The sequence below is a fragment of the Dendroctonus ponderosae genome, unplaced genomic scaffold (genome assembly GCF_020466585.1).
Source record: "Dendroctonus ponderosae isolate FM_Combo_2020 unplaced genomic scaffold, Dpon_F_20191213v2 Dpon_F_20191213_1, whole genome shotgun sequence".
Taxonomy (NCBI): domain Eukaryota; kingdom Metazoa; phylum Arthropoda; class Insecta; order Coleoptera; family Curculionidae; genus Dendroctonus; species Dendroctonus ponderosae.
In genome coordinates this window covers 24,507,988-24,527,750 of record NW_026017110.1, presented here as the reverse complement: position 1 = coordinate 24,527,750, position 19,763 = coordinate 24,507,988, and the positions used below count along the sequence as shown (strand labels likewise).

The window sequence follows — 19,763 nt, the reverse complement described above, 5'->3', positions numbered from 1 at the left end:
CAAGCACGTGTTAGAAGATCGGAAAAAGACAATATAAACAGCGAAAACTAAGCAAGTTGGAACATGGAAAACTGCTTTAAGGTCGACCACTTTAAACAATCGATTTAATAAAGAATGTTAACAGCCACAGTATCTGCACATCAAATTTAAAACGAAGACATTTGGCGAAATTTAGAAAAATTGGTAAAAAATTGGTGGATTTTGTAGAAAACTAGATAATTTAGGTATATGTCTTTTCAGGCTGCTCCAGAATAAATATGTTTTAAAGAAAAATTTACTAGAAATTTGTAAAGGGCATGATGATAAAGAAAAAATAACATATCAAAGTTTGGAGTGATATAAGAGCGAAGACATAAAAAAATATTTTTCTGAAAATGCCCGCTTAGAAAAGAGCTTAGATTCAGACATTCAATATTTAGATTTCCTTAAGAAACGTACACGGGAAGAACTAATTTGCGGCCCTCTAAGAATTCCACTGAGAACATTGACAGGTGCAATTTTTCAGATAAATTGCAAAAATTTGCGGATTTTGCTTCCACATTCTTCTTCTCATTCTAAAGATCTGAGGGGTTCAATCAACTCCAATTGACGAATAATGTAAAGAAATCAAGACAGACTCCTTCCACTTTCCAGCATCCTCCTAGCGAACTTTCAAACAGCAAAAATTCCCCCGCCAACAAACACGACGCCGACTCCTTTTTAATTAACTCCAACCTCTCTCTGGAGAGCTACACATTGAGGCGCAGCCTGGAATTTAAGGGGCCGTATTTCAACTACCCACAAAAGCACCTGAAGGCCCTTATTATGTGTAACTAATTCAGGTTTTTCCTGCGGACATATCTTCCGCATAATAACCATAAAATGTTTCTAAACTGGCGCGTATTATTCGAGCTCTCTGGCAAAGTAAGAATTACGACCTCTGGCTAAAAGCGCCCGTTGAACACAGCCAGAGAAAGCAAAAGCACGTTTTTCGAGATAAGAAAATATGAAGGTGGCGCGGTTGGTTTCGGAGGAAATTGAAATTTTTACATCCAGATATTGCTTGAAAAGTTGCGGTGCGAAGTGAAAATGCGGCCAGCTCTCGTTACTGTTTGGCAGATTTTGATATATTAGTATTAACATTACCTTCTATATTCGTCCATGTCCAGGATAAAAGGTGGGAAGTATCCAAAATCGTAAACTGGTCAAAAGCGAAAATCGCGGCTAAAATAATTTGTTCGCCAATTTCCAAGCATTGTTGAATTATACACAATCTTTTCGCTCACTTTGTCTTAAATTTCTTTCCTTTCCTCAGTGTCAACTTGTGATTTTTTAACACATTTTTCAATAATTCGCAATTAAGCGCAGAAGTAGGTTTGCGATGGTCCCCAAACTGATCCCCTGACTGGTCCCTCTCCCTATCTATAATAAGAAAGTAAATTCAATATGAACTGTTCAATGCGATTTTTTTTTTGGATTGAACCGAAGAAGGATTTTGTTGTCCGATATTAGAACCCGTTGAGCCGAAATTATCGAAAAGCAAGCAAATTTCAACTTCGATAAGTCGTTTAAGAGATTTTGAGGCAGAAGAAAAACGTTATTTCATCGCGGTGTCAGCTTAAACGCAAGTTGGAAAAGCTTTTGTGACATGCTTGAGAGGATCTTCAGAAAGCGATTAGATGGGTTATTCTTGCCGGTTCCAATTTCACGTCGCATTGCACATTCGCTTTGTGGAACGCCAGGCGCGGGCCCCTTTTAATACGTTCCTAAAAGGGCCGAAAGCAGGGATTATCTTTTCGAATATTGGATATGAATTTCGGGATCATTCATGGGTGAAAGAGCGCATCCTGTCCCCAATCGGCAGGTAGGCGATGGTAACCTGTGGGGAATTTATTTCGTCTTTTAATTGTTCTTATCTTCTCGCTTATTGGATTATTTCGCTTATGCTAATCGGCTTCTCACTCGCTCAAAATTGTTATCGATACCGATGGCAAATACCCAGGGGTTTTGCAGATATTGCCCACTTATGGGACATTTCTATTTCTTTTGCCAGCTATTATATTAAGTCTTTTATTTATTATATTAAGTCTTTAAGGAAATTGTCTTGAGTTTTTTACTCTAAGGTTTAGATTTAGTCATTTGATAGCTGAGCTGATAATGAAGCATTTGCCCACATCCAGACAGATGAGATGATCTGAATACAAATCAAACAAATTTTGTTTCTCTTAATGAAATTTTCACTTTTTGTCTTCATTGTTAAGCGTGCGTTAATTTACAATAATTATTTCTGATGGATTTTCTAACATGATTTCATAATTTTCTTCATTTTCTTTTCTTGGTAAGTTTTTGACGTATTTGTATTTATATTGTTCACTTTGATGCAACTTTACTAGGAATTTCTAGGAGTTTAATAATTGTTACTACGTATCTGCACAAAAAAACAGCAAAATCTTCATTTTTCAGAATTTTAGTTTCCCTGTCCTGAAGTAACCTTCAGATCAAATCCAGATTCAGAAAATGCTGAAACACATTAGGACTGCAAAAAGAAATAAAAATCTATTAAGTAAATTACGCAGTTGAAAAGACAAGTGTAAAAGGCACACAAAGAGAAAATTTGGATTATCAATCAACAAGAGAAAAAGTACATTTTTAAATGGAGAATGTTACAAAAATAGATTCATTTGAATGCTTTAGAAGGACAGAAGCACATTAAAACGACAAGTAAAAAGGAACAGAGAAATAATTAAAAAAGTCTACAAAAAATTAGTCGCTTCTTAATTTACTCTTCCTTAATTTCTGCATTTTGAATCACTAAATTTCTACCCTTAATTGAACATTCAACATGATTTATGCATGGATTTTTAGTATTCGAAACAACTCGGCGGACCAAACTCACAAAAATACCGCTAAACTTCTCCATGAAACGATAAAGTACAATGAGGAACGGTGAAAATTATAAAAGCTTGACTTAAAGGCAATGTAGTAGATGAAAGAATAAGAAACGAAAAGTAAACAGTAATAAACCGAAAAAAAACAACCTCCGAAGCATTTCTGCATAACAAAAATTAACATAACCGCGAAGCTTCCGCAATTAAATTACTTAAATTATTAAAAAACTAAAATAAAAAATGATCATAACGCAAAGCTTCGGCAATTGAATAATTTAAATAATTGATCGGCCAAAATAAAAAAATGCGAAAAATTAAGGAAGAAATGAAATGAGATAAAAATAATTGCTGAATGAATTTTTGACTACCTGAGAGCGTAAGCAACTGAATGAATGGAGGAAAAATCGACAATTTATCCAAACGAAGATAGTAAAATATGCTGTGTCCTATATTTTGTAAAAATTTTTGATTGTTTAGAGAAAAACTAGACAATTTAAATAATAGAAGTCGATTCCTTTGTTAGTCGTCGTTCCGAAATTGAAATAAAACAGTGCTGGAGATAATTCCGTTCTGTTGATTGTGGATTCAAAGCGTCGAGATTAATTCACTGTTATATCGCAGCTTCGTTGTTGAAATTTCCATTTCCATGCCCATTAATCTCGCAGTCGATTCGTGTACATAGTTTTCCCAAAGGCAAAATTTTATTTTCCCTTTGGATAAAAACCGTAGAAATGGGTGGCATTGTCGCCATTGCGGATTTACACATTTTTAAATCCATTAGTTTCAATCCGTAGTGTAGAATCGATCGTGGGTTGGCTAACAGCGAGCACACTTTTATCTGTTCAAACATGATTTGGTCATCAAAGTGATTGGGCTTTCAGGGAGCAGAGAATTCTTGCCTGATAGAATTTCATTAATAACTTAATCATTTAATTCTACAGATCTTTTTCTCAACTTTAGCAGATTGTTTTGCTAATAATATATTTGATTGGAAGCGCATTATTAATAGAAATTAGGCCTGGGTAACTCAGTGAATTTTTAGGAGTTGGCGCAGTGCTGCGCAAATGGCTTGGTGCGCCAATCCAATGCAGCGGGGCACTTACTCAGATCCGTTGCTAGGAAAATGTTGATGACTCTTTTTACTTGTTTTTAGATTTATTTTAAGGACCGTTCATTAATAATATTTTTAAAATTTTTCCAAAATTTCAGAATTTTCCAGTTTTAGCCAAGTTACTCTTTCTTCTAAATGCTCAATTTTCTAAAGTTTCACTTGAAAATGCCGACAATCTTAAGGTATTTTCCGCGAAAAATTATTAAATTAATTTCGAATCCATTGTCGCTTTGTAAAAAGCTTTTGAAATCCCTTTTCAGCTTGGAATTTGGAACAAAAATCAAATAATTTCATATAAAAAAATGAACAGAATTAGCGAAAGTTTATAGCATATCATTTGGAAATCTCGTCACCTTCATACCTCTGAAGACTGTAGACTTTAACAATATCTGTAAAAACAAAAAAATGTGGTTTTTTCGTTTAGACTTTTTTTTGCTTTAGTTTCTACTCAAAAACGCTCTATTTTGTAGTTTTACTTTAAAATACTGACGAGCTGGAGGTCTTTTTCGCGAGATAAATTTATAGCTTTGTAAAAATTTTACAAAAACTTTTTTCAGCGTCGAATTCGGGACAAAAACGAAAATAAATTCCTCCCGTTTTTTGCCTAAAGAAAGAGAAGAAATAGAAAACGCAAAATACCATTATGTTCTGATTATTTTCTTCTTTTCTTACAATAATGGGATCGTTTCAGCTAAAAATGACAAAATTAATATTGCTAGAGTATTCGCCTCATTCATCGGTTTGCAGATAACTTTAGAAAATCCTTTTCAGCTTCGAATTTGGCACAAAAACAAAATAATTTTATTCAGTTTTTCACCGAAAGTAATTAAGATTATCTTGAAAAAACGACCAGAGAGCAAAAGTTTACAAAAATAATTTGAAAATTTCGCCGCCCATCGCTCATCGCTCTGAAGATTTTTCAAGTACTTTTAAATTGTCAGGTCGTTCCAGTTTTAACTAAGTTTCTATTAAGCAATTCTTTCCACGCAAAAATCGCATTATTTTTTAGTTTTACTTAAAATACTGACAATATTCAGGTATTTTCTGTGAAAAATTATACACATATACATAATGAGACACATTTTATTGGAACCCTCGCCTCCTTAACCGCTTTGCAAAAATGTTTAGAAAACTTTTCGCAGCTTCGAATTATGGGCAAAACCTGTCTGGGTATTTTTCCAAAAATATTTCCCCGAAATGAATAAGCGAAAGTTTATAATCATTTATTTGGAAAACTCTTGGAAACTGAGGTTTCTTCACTTTTAGGTCAATATTTCTAAGCAACACTGTCTCTAAACAGAAAAACCGCGTTTTTTCTAACGTTTTACTATAAAATACTGGCAAACTGAATCTTTTATACAAAAAAATTAAGAGATCGATTTTACAAGAAAACTCGTCGACTTTCTTTGAACTCAGTTCTGTTGATGGTTAAATCTAAATAACTTTTTTTAGTTGTTTGGAAAAAGTAGTAAAACGTTACTAAGCAAAAATGTGAATGACCTTTTTTTCTTAGATGTGAAAAGGTGTTCCAGTCTCGAGTCACGTAAAGCTTTAATAAATCACATATAACTCATGAACCGATGAGTTATAACTCGTTAACTCAGAGAGCGGCAACAACTCAATAGCGCAACTCAACACAGTGTTACCCAAGCCTAAAATAAATCATGGTAGGAGCGTTTTTTGGTCACAGACTTGAAATCAAGCAACTTATTTTGGGTTTCGGCTACAAAATCATCTTGATTATATTTAATTAAGGACAAGCATTCGACAATATAAGGAAATTTTTAAGTCAGGAAAGTCGAATGATTGAATGGTGTTTTATAAGATTTCGTGCATTCGAAGAGTAATGCACTCATTTCCTTCTCTAAAGGTAGTAAAATTGTGTCTTGTAGAACGGGAAAACGTGGAGGCATTCGGAAAGATTTAATTTGAATTTTTAAGAACGATGAACATTTATAGAACAAAGAAATATTTTCATAAAAGTGCCTTCAAGTTCTTAATAGTTAACAGCGCCATTTATAATTCTCAAAATACCGATGTAAAACAAATTAATTGAAATTTCAATAAGAAAATGGAATAAAGATGACTTTTAATTCAAAACTCATGTTCGAGTCTTCAAACACACAAAAAACAGCTTTTGAAATTATCAACAATTTTTATTTTTCATAAAATTGTAAAAATTTGCGTGTCTCGTTATCCAATCATATTCTTCAACTTACTGCTCAATTCATTAGCTTTGCAAAGATGTCTAATTAACAAATATGGACAGAAATTTTACGTATTTCTGAAAAAAATTTGCAAAACTGGTGCTAAATCCATATAGGCAAGCAATAACAAACTCGTGGCCGTAAAAGATTAACGAGCCCCAGAACGGAATGATGAGTAGAATAATCTAACATGATTTATAATCGTTATTCGTACAGTCAATTAACTATAAGATTCCCCGAGATCATCCTACACCATTAACAATTTAATTAGCGTGTTCTCGGATAGTTACATACAGTGCCGACATAAATAACCATAATATTCTCGATGCAAGAAAGTAATAAATTCGAGATACACAACCATATAAATAAGGAGTTGTTTTATTTTTATATTACCGAGCCTATTAACCATCATCCGTTATGAAATCTTTTTCATGGTTTACCCCAATAAAAATGTTTAAACACATCAATCTGGTTGTCTTCTAAAACTAAACCTATTGCCGTATCTTACGGGTTATCGTCTCATAAATATACTTTTTTGCCGTCCCGTATGAACGGCATCGCACTAGGGGATTATGGACCCCGTACGGCTCATAAATTTGGAAATATTCCTGGGAAGGTTGTGCATCTTATTTAACTGCTTGGGTTTTGTTTCATCGCATTTTTTCTCACATGCGGTCTTCTTTATTTTATCTGATCGGCTCTTTAGTATAACACCTGTGATCAAAAACGTCTCACAAAAACGCTCTCGGAAGTTGTCTAGTTGGCAAAATATCATAAACGTTTTTCGAACCAGGCTGTTGCTTTCCAAATAAAAATCCTTAAAAGGCGGTTTCGTTCCTTTGGATCCCCCCGATACTTTTGTACATTTTCCAACTATTTAACCAGCGGTTTATTGCAATTCTTGGCCCAAACCATCTAGAAAATTTTTGCTGCTGTTGTTTCCATCAGCTCTTCATAGTAACATTTTCAAACACATTCCCGATTTGGTTTAACTTTTTTGCTTCCACTCTCTACAAAGTATGAATTACCCGACCACTTCTATAATATGCCTTCATTTATAGGTCGAAAGCCTATTTCCATCTATCAGAGTTAGTCCAGTCGCCCCAATCCCGCGGGAACACTGGAATGGATAAACGGGAAGAGCTGGGCAGAGTTTATTGCCTGGAGAAATCTTCGCAATTAAATCAGTAAATATCCTTTTCCGAGGGTCAGGAGATTTGGCTCAAGTAGGACAGGTTGAACTGAAAGTTGCAGGAAATGGCCATCTGACTTCCGTCCGGTCCTTTTAAATTGCCTTGCCTGATGGCGAAAAATGTTTTGTGTAAGGGTTTATCCTGCGTCTAAGTACTTCTAGGCTAGAGCGGAGCGAGTGCGGCATAATTCGTTTATTTTTCCCGCTGTGCTAAAGTAGGAGATGTGTTTTAACACTGTCTAAAATAATATATTACCAACATCATAGTTTTCTCGGAAAAATTCTAAGATAACACATTTGGTCACGATCGGCTATTTTCTTAGGCTCTCGACTTGACTATCCACCTACATGTAGCAAATGGAGACGCTTGGAATATATTGTTATTTTTCATCTTTGAACTGTCCTCTTCATCGGCTATAAAAACATCTAAATCGCTTTATTGTCCGACATAATCATTGGAAAGTACCGTTAAATATGAAACTTCCACTTGACATATTAGTTAACGATGTGAGAATAGTCTATTAAAGTAGTTAAAAATAACGGCTTTGAATGATTGGCAATTAGCGCCTGTAGGTACTTCTAAGCCACAAATAAACTATTTTCATCAAGTCTTAAAAACTTATAAATTAATTAATTGTTCACTGCCAGAAACCAAACAAATTAATTTTACTTTGAAAAAATCATACAACAACCGCCAGTATTGAAGCTGATCAATAAACATGTGCTATATAAATAATAAATAAATAAGTGACTGAAATTTATTGCAAATAATCAACGCACACACACAGTACTGCCTATTTTTTATTAATTATTTTCATTGAAAGCGCTTAAGGATTTTATCAAAAAAACATTGACAACATTGGCTAAGAGTAGTGAGTTTGCAGCAATAATTCACAGATTCACACATCACGATAGTTTTAGTTTCAAATGAGCCACTTAAGTGTTTGAGCGCTTCTAATAGTTTCGTTGGCACTGGTAAGAATTAGTTTAAGCTGCCCACTTAAAACTCGCAGCAAAATAAAGCTTTTAAATGGCTTCATCTAGGATGAAATCAGCTAAACCACATATTTTCTCTCCAGTCGACAGTCGAGTAGCATTGTTTTAATTCAGCAGTTCGCTTTGTTCATTATGATAAAGTGTTCAGTGTTGTCATATTGAGCTTTTTTCCATTCTTCTATACAAGAGTGGTAAGAAAACGAGTAGTTCTCAAATCACTTGCAGACTTTCAAAATTGAAACACTAAGCTCAGGGAAAAGAGACAATTTATATTATTTTTGAATCAATTTTCTCGACAAAAATTGATTGGATTTTTTAAGTATGACTGGCGAAATTTGAAACTTTATTCACTGATTATTCTTTAATATGTTATCAAAAAAAATATTTTAAAATAGGCATAGAATGGCTTTAGTATCGATATGTCAGCAAAATGTTTACGAAAAGATTACTGAAGGTAGCTTTCAAAATTAAGGAAAAAACCACGAAATGAAAAGCTTTAAACAAAACAGTTTTAATATTAAATTCGCGCTTTTATCCAATATTGTTAGTTACATTCTAAATTACAACCAATTAACGCGATTGAATACAAATCCAAATTCAAATAGTCACTATAGAAAAAAGCAACTTTTCAAACAAACATTTTAATGCTTTTTTAAAGAAATTATATAATTCCACACATTAATGTGCTGATAGAGAGTGCGCCTAAAGATCGTCTAGATGAACACGCCCGAACATCTCCTCTGTTTCATACCAGACATATAATTATTTAACATTTTTTAAAATATTTTTTGAAGCATGCGTCATATTTAGCACAAATGTACGAAGTGAAATATTTAAATATCATGTAGTTTTTCAGTTAATTAATACGTTGTTAGTAGATTTTTTAGATTCGATCATTTGCTTAGAAAGTGTTTTTAAAAAATATAAGTGGAGCATTAAGAAGTTCCCGATAAGTCGGGGCCAGCAAGAATATTTCCGACATACATTGCATATAATAATAGTAAACTCTGCTTGTGTTGTACGCCACTTGAAAAACAGGTACAATTTTGGATCAGCGTCGAAAGTATTCGTAAAAGAATTGTTTTTCTTTAATTCTCAATAGAAAAAACTTAAATATCCTATTTTCAATGATTTTTCGTGAAAACGTACTAGAAATGAAGCATTTCTCTGAGTGAATAGATCCAGATGCGCCACTGTTTATTCATTTGAATCGAAATGCGAAAAAATGTCGCAGCCAAACACAGACGGATTAAAACGAGACAAGCAGTAGATGGCAAACACGATTTTGCTATTAAATTTAGAAGAGCAGCAAAATTAATTTGGCCCGCAGTGTATAATGCTTAGTGCACAATGCTATTTCTGAAATGGGAAGCGCGGTTTTGGGGCTTATATCTAATCTTCGGAAATGTAAATAATACAGTGTCTTTCGCTGATTAACTCTGCCGTGAGAAATTGTCGAGTGGCAAAGCTGCAACAACCTTACCAGTCTTACCAGAGTGGAATAAGTGAAAAAGATCTGACCTGGCGTATGTATTGTGTAGTCCCTTTGTTTTTAGAAAATTATTTCAGTATTTTTATTGCAAATTAGAGAGTGAAAAAATTATAATATAATAATTTAAAAAATTCGGCCCAATCTAATTTCAAACACTTAGAAAAACAACATTTTAAGTTACTCTGTTTATTCGAAGACAAATCGCTTGGTGAAAAAAGCGTATTCTTTTAAAATAGTGAGCCGAAAATAACAGAAAAATATTATGATGAAAGAACAAGTGATGAAGAGCCATGTTTCTTAAGCAACACGCCTATAAATTGAAAACACTTATTGAGAATTGTAAATATTAACTCGCAATTATTTTATTTCAGTTCCTTCCAAGTATAGCTTGCGGCCAAATTATGAGCTCTAAACAACCCGCAATAAATTTTGGCGCTGGCCCTGGAAAAATACCGAATGAGGTAAGTCGTCCTGCTTCTCCGAAAACAACCAATTGCTTCATAAAAAAGCTCCAATCTTCACATTAAAAACTTGCTAAATATTGCACGACAAATATTCAAAATGTTACTAATTTACCGAAAACATGGCATTCTTCCTGCAGGTCTTGAGGGCAGCTCAGGAAGAATTTCTGTCCTACCAGAATATGGGATTCAGTGTAACTGAACTGAGTCATCGATCACAAGCTTATGCAGAAATCAATGGCAATGCTGAGAGTAATCTACGAAAATTACTGTTAAGTACCCTCCTATTCATAAACACGAGATATAAATTTTAGATTTTTTTACAAACTGTTTGTTGGATATTTCGCCTCAAAAATGTGTGTCTTTAAAAAAGACAGAATTTGAAAAACAAATTTTTTCAAATGAAATAAATTTCGCAATCATTTCTTATTGCGAAATAGGAGCACTATTTATCAATCTGTAATAAAAGACGTGAGAAAATTCTGTCTTTTTTAAACACAGAAATTTTTGAAGCGAAATACCCAATAGACAGTTTGTAAAAAAATGAATCCGCCTCAACAACAAGAAATACTAGTTTTGATTTTTATAAGCAGGTTTTTCGTTTTACAATAGAAATGTTCCTGTAAATTACAACATTTTATTCGTTCATGGGGGTGGACAAGGGCTGTTTTCGGCAGTTGCAATGAATCTATTGAAACCGACTGGTACTGCCGATTACGCGGTTGCAGGTTGTACCAACTGCTCACTTTTGCTCAAATCTAAGAGTAATCGCAAACATTTTTTCAGGAATTTGGTCTCACATCGCCGCAACTGAAGCAAAAAAATACGGCACTATCAACTATGTTTTTCCCAAGCCATCATCTTCCGGTATTATTCCAGACGAGGCAAGTTGGAGTCTTAATCCCGACGCTTCATATGTTTACTACTGCGATAATGAAACGATTCAAGGTTTGGCCCTATTTACCCAAGAAAACCGTTGGAGAATAAAAAACTTGTTCTAGGCATAGAATATCCGTTTGTTCCTGATACCAAAGGAGTTCCATTGGTCGTGGACATGTCCTCCAGCATCATGACCAAAAAAATCGATGTTTCCAGGGTAAGTTTTCCTTGCAAATCCTGCCATGAGTTGACTACTCTTGCTTCAGTTCGGGGTAATCATAGCAGCAGTTCAGAAAAACCTTGGAACTGCAGGACTGGGTATAGTCATCATCCGGGAAGACCTATTAGGGCGCGCAATGGACATATGCCCTTCCATCCTCAACTTTGAGCTTCTCTCAAATTATGCCTCTATTTTAAATACTCCTCCAGTATTTGCGTAAGTTCTTCAACTGACGAAGTCAGTTGAAATAGATGGATCCTTAAAGTGGATATTACTATTCCAGGGTGTATCTCTTCGGCAAAGTTCTGGAATGGGTAAAATCCCATGGCGGTTTGGAAGCGATGGAAGAACAATCCAAGAGGAAAAGCGAATTGCTTTATACCACGATTGACGGTTCAAGCGGTTTTTACCAGAACTCAGTGCCTGTGCGGAACCGCAGCAAGACGAATGTGCCCATCCGCATAAAGAATGGCGATGAAGGGTTAGAGGAGGAATTTTTAAGAGAAGCTGAAGAAAAGGGCATGTACCAGCTGAAAGGCCACAGTTTGGTTGGAGGAATCAGAGTGTCTCTATATAATGCCGTTTCATACGAAGATCTGCTCATATTGATTGATTTTATGAAGGAATTTCTAAAAAATCACTCGGAAACTGGCTAGAAAATTATAGAACATTTAAAAATGTTCACAGTTTGGGACAGTTGAAACATTTTTCGGTTTGTATCGATGTTTTTTTTTGAGCTCCTAATGTGAATGTGTGAATGAACATTAATAAAAAAAATTGCGCTTCACACCCCAAATCAACGTGTCATTCTCCATATGACAGGAATTTTTGCGATACCAAATGAAACTAGAATGCAACAGAACAACTATTGCGTCGAAAATTAATAAAGCTTGAAAAATTTGATACCCTCAAATGCAGCAAGTCTCCTAGAATTTCTAACGACTAACGAGCCCAACAGCACTTAAGCCTTTAACTGATTACACTGAAGAATCACAGTCGATTATTATGAAAGGAAATATCAGTGTATTTCATCGTAGGACAGTGATTTAAACTTTCAGTAATGTTCTCGAGTACTCCTCCGCTCGCCGAATGAGACAATCAAGAAAACAGCGAGATAAGCTAACGATGTAAATTAAGGGCGCAGTGACTGATGGTCATTCCGAAGAGATTAATTAATTAATCATTCAGAAAGCGACGCGACTAATGAAAACTTGGACAGAGGCGTAGATGAATCAACGTTTTTTTTCTTCAACTAAAGTAGCACAGCAAAAGCGAGTGCAGGATAAAAGAAAGTTGATGTAAACTGCATTTTAATGACAAAGCTCAAGATTGTTTGCGTGTTTATTTTATCCGCTAGAGTCTTTGTAATTATCTGAAAATATTTCTGCTCATCTCAAGCTCTTCAGTTCCAACCAAACCCAAACATCTTCAGTTTGAAAAGTTCCACTGGAATTAAATGTTTTTTGATTAGTTTGCAAAATTGTGCGTGCAACACATGTTGGTTTGGTTGGAATCGGTTTATCGAGAATTATTTACTCAAAAAAACTATACGAATATTTCAAGTGTAGTTTTCTAAGTGTATTTCCCGGTTAGTTTCACGAATAACACTTTTACTTAAGAGCACTTGCTGACAACGCAAAAATACAAAAAACATGGAAGAATCTAAGAGACAAATTGTTTGTGCAGTTTTCTTCGATTCCTGCTTGACTCACCGAGTAAATGGGCCTTTTATGCGAATATTTAAAGCAAAATAATGCATCGTAATATTTATGGCAATTTACTGTAACCATTATACATGACAAGCCATTTTATTCCGTGCCTTACTTGCAAACATATTTTTTACTCCTTGTAGTTAGCATTAAGGAAAACTCGCAAATTCATTGTATATTTTACAAAATATTGATTCGTAGGTTTACCAGTGGCTGTATGTTTGCAAAAAGCATTCATAGATTTTCTAAGATTCCGCGGTTTCATCTGGTTAAAAAAGTTTTCTTCTACGCCAAAGTCTTACAGGCTCTTTTGAAGTTTGTAAATAAGCCAATTACGAAAACCATATTTTCTTGACTAAATGATTCCAGTTGAATGAATAGAGAAAATAGATACATCAAAGTTTACGAACGGAGTTAAAAAATGTACTTCGTAAATTATGCCTGGGTAACTATGAATTTTTAGGAGTCGGCGCAGTCCTACTCACATGGCTTGGTCCGCCAACCCAACGCACCGGCGCAGTAACTCAGTTCCGTTGCTGGGAAAATGCTGATGACTTTTTTACTTGTTTTTAGATTTATTTTAAGGGCCATTTATCAGTGATATTTTTAAAATTTCTTCAAAATTTCAAAATTTTTCAGTTTTAGCAAAGTTACTCTTTTTTTCTAAATGTTCAATTTTCTAAACATTCAGCTAAAAATGCTGACAATCTTAAGATATTTTTTGCTAAAAATTATGAAGTAAATTTTGTTAGAACACTCGGCTCCTTCATAACTTTGTAAAAAGTTTCGAAATTCCTCTCCAGCTTCAAATTTGGCACAAAAATCAAATAATTTTCTGTCAAAAAACGAACTGAATAGGAGAGAGAGAACTCACTTACATTCCTCTGAAAACTGGAGTTTGTTAAAAAATGTGATGATCAGAACAGTGTAAGCCTTCAAACAAACCACTTCTGAAGATGCAAGCCACTCGTGCTTGCGAAACGTCAAGAAGAAATTCTACCCAACGACGGCCTAAAAACCCGAAAAACCCATTAGTTTCAATCAATCCTCAGGTATTTTCCGCGAAAAATTATGAAATAAATTTTATTCGAATATCGCCTCCTTCGTCCCGGGAAAATGTTGACGACTTTTTTTACTTGTTTTTAGATTGATTTGAAGAGCAACTTGTTAATTAATGTAAATTAATGTCTTCAGAATTTTCCAGTTTTTCTTAAGTTTCACTTAAAAATGCTGACAGCCTTGAGATATTTTTCGCGAAAAATTAAATTAATTTCGAATCAGTCGTCGCTTTGTAAAAAGTTTCGAAATTTCTTTCCTGCTTCGAATTTGGTACAAGAATCAAATAATTTTCTATCAAAAAATGAACAGAATCAGCGAAAGTATATAACAAATTATTTGGAAAACTCGTCACCTCCATTCCTTTGAAGACTGTAAAGCTTGTTAAAAAAACTGTGTTTTTTTTGTGTTAACTGATTGTTTTTGCTTTACTTTCCACTCAAAAACACCTATTTTGTAGCGTTTCACTTAAAATACTGACGATCTGGAGGTCTCCTACGCGAAAAATTACACGATAAATCTATAGCTTTGTAGGAATTTTACAAAAACTTTTTTCAGCATCAAATTCGGGACAAAAACGAAAATAAATTTTTTCCGCTTTTTCCCGAAAATTATTAAGATTTTCTCAGCAACCGATCACAAAAATTTAAAGTTTTTTTTGGAAACTTTTCGCATCTTCGAATTATGGACAAAACCTGTCTGGGTATTTTTCCGAAAATACTTCCCCGAACGGAAAAAGCGAAAGTTTATAATCATTTATTTGGAAAACTCTTGGAAACTGGGGTTTCTTCACTTTTAGGTCAATATTTCTAGAGAAAATCGATCTAAACAGAACAACGCGTTTTTTCCTAACGCTTTACTGTAAAATACTGGCAAACTGAGAGAATTTTAAGCAAAAAGTGTTTTCAAAATCTCCGAATTTTCGCGTTTTGGACCCAATAGTTTCAAGCAATCGTATGGGCAATATGTTGCTGGCTTTTTTTGCTAGATATTAAAATTCCGTCTCCGGCCATGAGTTATAACTCATTAACCAATGCGTTAAAACTCATTAACTCAGAGAGCGGCAACAACTCAAAAGCGCAAATCAGCACAGTGTTACTCAGGCCTATCGTAAATTAACTGCGTAAAAAAATCGACTTTGCTGACTTGTTAATTGCAAATCAACACCGATGCTTTGAATTTGTCCTTTTATGCCCTTTTTTATGCAAGAATGTATCAAAGAAATTTAACAAAACTAAAGTGCGCCACTGTTTCAAGATAGGTAGGTACTCCATAAGATAAGCCAATTCAGTGCCAAACGAACATGTTTATTTCGCTGTTCAGAGCCGAGAAATATTAATTGTCCAATACCGAAAACATGAAACGTGGTCGGTGCTAATAAATGACTGCATTAATGTGATATAATGTAATCGTATATACCGGGTCATGTAAAAATCCGACGAGTTCCACTTTGGTAAATTGGAATCTAAAACTCTGTATGGAAATGGGCATTGGTGGGTCATGTAGGTGGGACCAGAGGGTGTTAAGGCGTTACTACTGCACTTTTAATGTAAAATTGATTTATGACAACAAAAAAATCTGATATTGTTTGTCTTCCACAAAACAACCGCGTACAATTAAATGTTGAGAAGTGGAGAACAGCTAAAACCGGCTAATCTGCATTCCAAATTGAGACTTCCACGTCTTCCACGTTATCAACACCTCTCCTAAAGGGTGTGATGAAAATAGCTTTCATTCAATGTAAATTTCCAGCAGCGCATGGCGTTAATATTGTTGTAAGTTCTACTTCATTACACGCGAAACAGCATTGTTACAAGCAGCCGAACAATCTAAAACCATAAACCGTTCACAGTTTGTGTATAGATGGACTTTTTGCTCTATATAGTATTATCTAAGTCTTTTGTATGCAGATCTTTCAGTCTCTTGAGGAAAATGGTATAGTCAGGCGGGCATCGACATCGATTTAATATTGTCACGATTCCCGAGTTCAACTCACTTCAAAAACACTAATAAACCAAACTATAGCAACTCTAACTAGTAGCAACAACACTGGCAATTTGGGTTTAGATTGCTTCGCTCCTATTCTATACCAATTGAGGCAGAAGGAACTGGACCCCATGCAAACCAGTAAAAATCGGGGCAAAAATTTTTCGCCAACCAGGATTTACTCTATTCATTTAAAATTGCTAAAAGTAAACACATTATGGACTTCTAACTCAAAATATGTTAGTTCCTGCGGACATGACCCAATTTATAGCAAGTATAGGCAATTGTCGATAAGATACCGATAAGGAGATGTTTGTTCAGGACGAATCATTGAGACGATTCGTGTTTTGTGGCATTTTCATAAGTATGCGTGCGTTTGGTCCCCAGATCACCCGTTTTAGCGCAAAAAGTACGGAATGTGGCTTCGGAATTAAACGCAGAGAAAAATCCCAAAAGTTCCAACTGGTGTAGTAAAAGGTGAGTTTTACCGATATATTAACCCACTAAAGAATCCCGATTCATTGTACAGGCATTTGAAGCTGATAAGATATTATCTCTATATTTACCATAAGTCTACTACAGATATAAAATCAATAAACAGAATATTACTGCATGGAAGTATGACGAAAAAATAAAAATACTTTGCCCAATTTTTTTATTACAGACTAAAGTACCCACGTATCAATGCGATAAAACCTAAATTCATCAGATGTCTGGCTGAATGGTGGAAACTGGTTTTAGCGCTGAAATACCGAAATAATTTTACAATACTCAAATCGCTTTTAAATTTGTGTAAAGCAGAACTAACTCTGAAGCACTAAGTTTCATTTTATTCTAGCAAGACCCAGAATGGTCCAAGGGGATGGTGTTAAGAAGTAATAGCACATTTTAAAAACCTGGAATAGAATGGCAGAAGAAATTAATTCCACCGAACAAAAACCCTTTAAATATGCTGCCAGATGCACGATTGCAGAGGCCATGCTAATTTTCTCCAGCTGTCTCGTTGCAGTAAGTATTTATAAATTATAATACTTTTGCAATAACACACCTTTTCTGCAAAACACCCCGTATATCCCAGAAAATATTTAAATGTCATTGTGATTCTTTCAATAAAATCCCCACATTTAATAATGTATTCTTTGGGTACGAAGCACAAACGAACTAGAATGCGCGATTTGATTCGCAACTTTTTATTCGCGCCCTTATGTAAAAGAAAGGAGGATGCTTCTGATACTCTCAGTAACAGAAGTCATGAAATAAAGCTGAAAACATTTTCCGCGGGAGTGTTGCCGGAGCATGTCGTGCTTTATTCAAGTGGCGCAATATTTTCAGTGAGTTGGTGGCAGAATTGCTCAAAATAGTTGGCTTTTCCTTCATTTACAGTTCGTAGGAGTGAGTCTTCTTGGTCTAAGCATATGGTCGCTTGCATGGAAATTACTCGCTTACAGCTACTTCATGGACATAATAACGGATCCGACTTTTTTCAACATTCCTGCTGCTCTAATTGGGCTTCCTTCTATATTTTTGACTATAGCTATCCGACGAAATCAATTTAGCCATTTGTTAATCGTAAGTACAAACTATTTTCTATACCAACATAACAAATGCAATTTCAGCCATTAATTTTATCCATTCCACGTTGTTATTGCTTAACACTGTGAAAAACCAAACTTTGATATTTCTTCTTTTTCAGTTCCTTGTTCTGCAAATGATCGCCATTGTACTTCTCTTCACAGGATACTCTATAGGAACAAAGTACAAGCTTCTAGGTAATGATGATATCCTGCGCTTGGGGCCAACGGTGCCAACTAATTTGCTCAACAACACCCTATATGATGTTATTCAAACATATGAAGAAACCTTGGAGAATAATGTCACACTTGACGGTATTCAGTCCAAATTCGGATGCTGTGGAGTGATTAACATTTATGACTTTGGGAACTTGTCTCTTGGTATTCCAACGTCCTGCTGTCCAAATGTAAGCTAAACTTATTTTTCCGGTTCAATCAGTTCAATCCAGTCAACTTTCTTTAGAGTGATTGCAACCAAGGCATTTACCCCTGGGGCTGTCGACGAAGAATCCAAGAAAACGTTGCGTGGCACACAAACGTAACTTTATCTATAACTCAGCTACTGATTCTGATGGTTGTAAGTACCAAAATCAGCTGCATTTTATTCCACAATCCGAAAATCGTATATGTTTTAGTTCTTCAATGCTGCAATGATCGGGAGCGTATTCATATCAGATTACTACAAATGACTAGCAGCGCATAAAGCAAGACAATATACATAGATAACAAAATTGTATATATTGCGAACTTAACTAAGAACAATAACAGACGCCAAAGACTTTAGATTTACTATTACTTCACATTTTCGCATTCTGCCCAGTTTGGTAGGAAAACGGAAAGCAGAAAATGGAGATTAGCTATTAGAGATGTGAACATTTGCTAATACATACGTTAAGCAAGTAAAGCAGCAATTTCGTATATTTTTCTTAAAGGCAAGCTGTATTGAAATTTGTAGTATTTGCGAAGTAGTTGAGAGATCTACAATTTCCACAACCACAATTACAACAAAAAATGTTGCTTCCCATTTGGACAGCTAAATGCCAACCTCACACTTTCGGCGCCTTTAGTAGAAAAACTTGTAACATACAAAAGATCTTTAGCTTATAAATTTCGAGCATACAAGTGCGTTGGTCAAAATAGCTCACGTATGCAGCAACTATCTTTTACAATATTAGAAACTGTTAGCAATAGCTAATAAAATTAATTAAAAAAATTACAAGTTACACAACAAAATACACCAAATCATGTACACATGGTATTTTAAGAGGGCAGTTAAAAAACTAAAAATCAACGTTTATATCGAAATAAATGCATGTAAAAAACGACTATTTAAAAATATGTTTATTACTTGTTTTTGTTACTTTTAAACTACCATCTACATGAATGCTATAGAAGAAGTCAGGTCATTTACGTTAAAAGCACCTATAACAACTACTTCAACATTTTCCACACAGAAACCTCAACAGAAGCTCAGTTGTCTTAGTATTAACTAACAAAAAGCAATTTTTGCAAAAAGCAATATTTACAGTTCTATATCATTCAAAAATGTATCCAACAACAACTATATGGAAGGAATTATAAAAAACATCTATGGAAGGTTTATTCTACGCCTCTTAGTCCTAGCGACAATGTATCCTAAATTAATGTATCTTATCACAGATGGTTAAAACATAAATGTGTGACCAACGACGCATTGTGCTTGCAAAAACAATTTTCTGTAGATAACTGGCCAATTTCTGGCTTGATAATAATATTTTGGCACAATAGCTTTTTCGATACAATGAAAAAATTAAAAAATAGTCGTCGTTGATCTAATTAGAATTTAAATGAACACACTTTTCGGTAGCGCAGTCCAAATAAGTTTAGACAACACAATTGATTGCTTTCACCTAGTTCAAGATACTGGAGAGTCTGCTTCACCTTCCAGTCCAAAAAAATCTATAAATGCAATGACTGAAAATTAGCCGTTTATCGCTTTGTTATTTTTATCTTTATTGGGGAAATCATCTGATTTCA

General features: G+C 34.6%; 3 protein-coding genes across 12 annotated transcripts in view; 2 read left to right on the top strand and 1 right to left on the bottom strand.

The window, feature by feature from the left end:
- The window catches only part of LOC109543110 (phosphoserine aminotransferase), a 65,828-nt gene extending 53,607 nt beyond the window's left edge, over positions 1-12,221 (top strand). Inside the window, exons 1-8 of one of the 3 annotated variants that reach the window (XM_048670613.1) lie at positions 8,238-8,352; positions 10,237-10,326; positions 10,467-10,597; positions 10,939-11,054; positions 11,113-11,274; positions 11,328-11,422; positions 11,472-11,641; positions 11,709-12,221. In XM_048670613.1, the coding sequence (XP_048526570.1) occupies positions 10,267-10,326; positions 10,467-10,597; positions 10,939-11,054; positions 11,113-11,274; positions 11,328-11,422; positions 11,472-11,641; positions 11,709-12,081 (1,107 nt within the window). In that variant the 5' untranslated portion in view covers positions 8,238-8,352; positions 10,237-10,266 and the 3' untranslated portion in view covers positions 12,082-12,221. Of the gene's footprint in view, positions 1-8,237; positions 8,353-9,633; positions 9,900-10,236; positions 10,327-10,466; positions 10,598-10,938; positions 11,055-11,112; positions 11,275-11,327; positions 11,423-11,471; positions 11,642-11,708 lie in introns of those variants that run through there. The other 2 variants (XM_048670614.1, XM_048670612.1) reach the window with 2 other exon arrangements.
- LOC109535327 (cuticle protein 21) overlaps positions 1-19,763 on the bottom strand; it is a 29,838-nt gene that overhangs the window by 7,119 nt on the left and 2,956 nt on the right. The window contains exon 5 of one of the 3 annotated variants that reach the window (XM_019901214.2): positions 18,467-19,685. The exons of the other annotated variants lie outside the window; for them this stretch is intronic. Coding sequence (XP_019756773.2) covers position 19,685 — 1 coding nt within the window. The 3' untranslated portion in view covers positions 18,467-19,684. Of the gene's footprint in view, positions 1-18,466; positions 19,686-19,763 lie in introns of those variants that run through there. 3 annotated transcript variants of the gene reach the window in all.
- LOC109540093 (tetraspanin-7) lies at positions 16,477-18,658 on the top strand. 6 transcript variants are annotated; one of them, XM_019908339.2, is made up of 6 exons: positions 16,481-16,653; positions 17,015-17,184; positions 17,560-17,745; positions 17,870-18,154; positions 18,211-18,324; positions 18,383-18,658. In XM_019908339.2, exons 2-6 carry the CDS (start codon positions 17,083-17,085, stop codon positions 18,434-18,436), a joined length of 741 nt encoding a protein of 246 aa, XP_019763898.2. In that variant the 5' UTR covers positions 16,481-16,653; positions 17,015-17,082; the 3' UTR covers positions 18,437-18,658. The 6 variants fall into 6 exon arrangements, with proteins under 6 accessions (XP_019763870.2, XP_019763898.2, XP_019763878.2 ...); XM_019908311.2 differs by having other exon boundaries at positions 16,477-16,653; positions 18,211-18,658; XM_019908319.2 differs by having other exon boundaries at positions 16,482-16,653; positions 16,841-17,184; positions 18,211-18,658.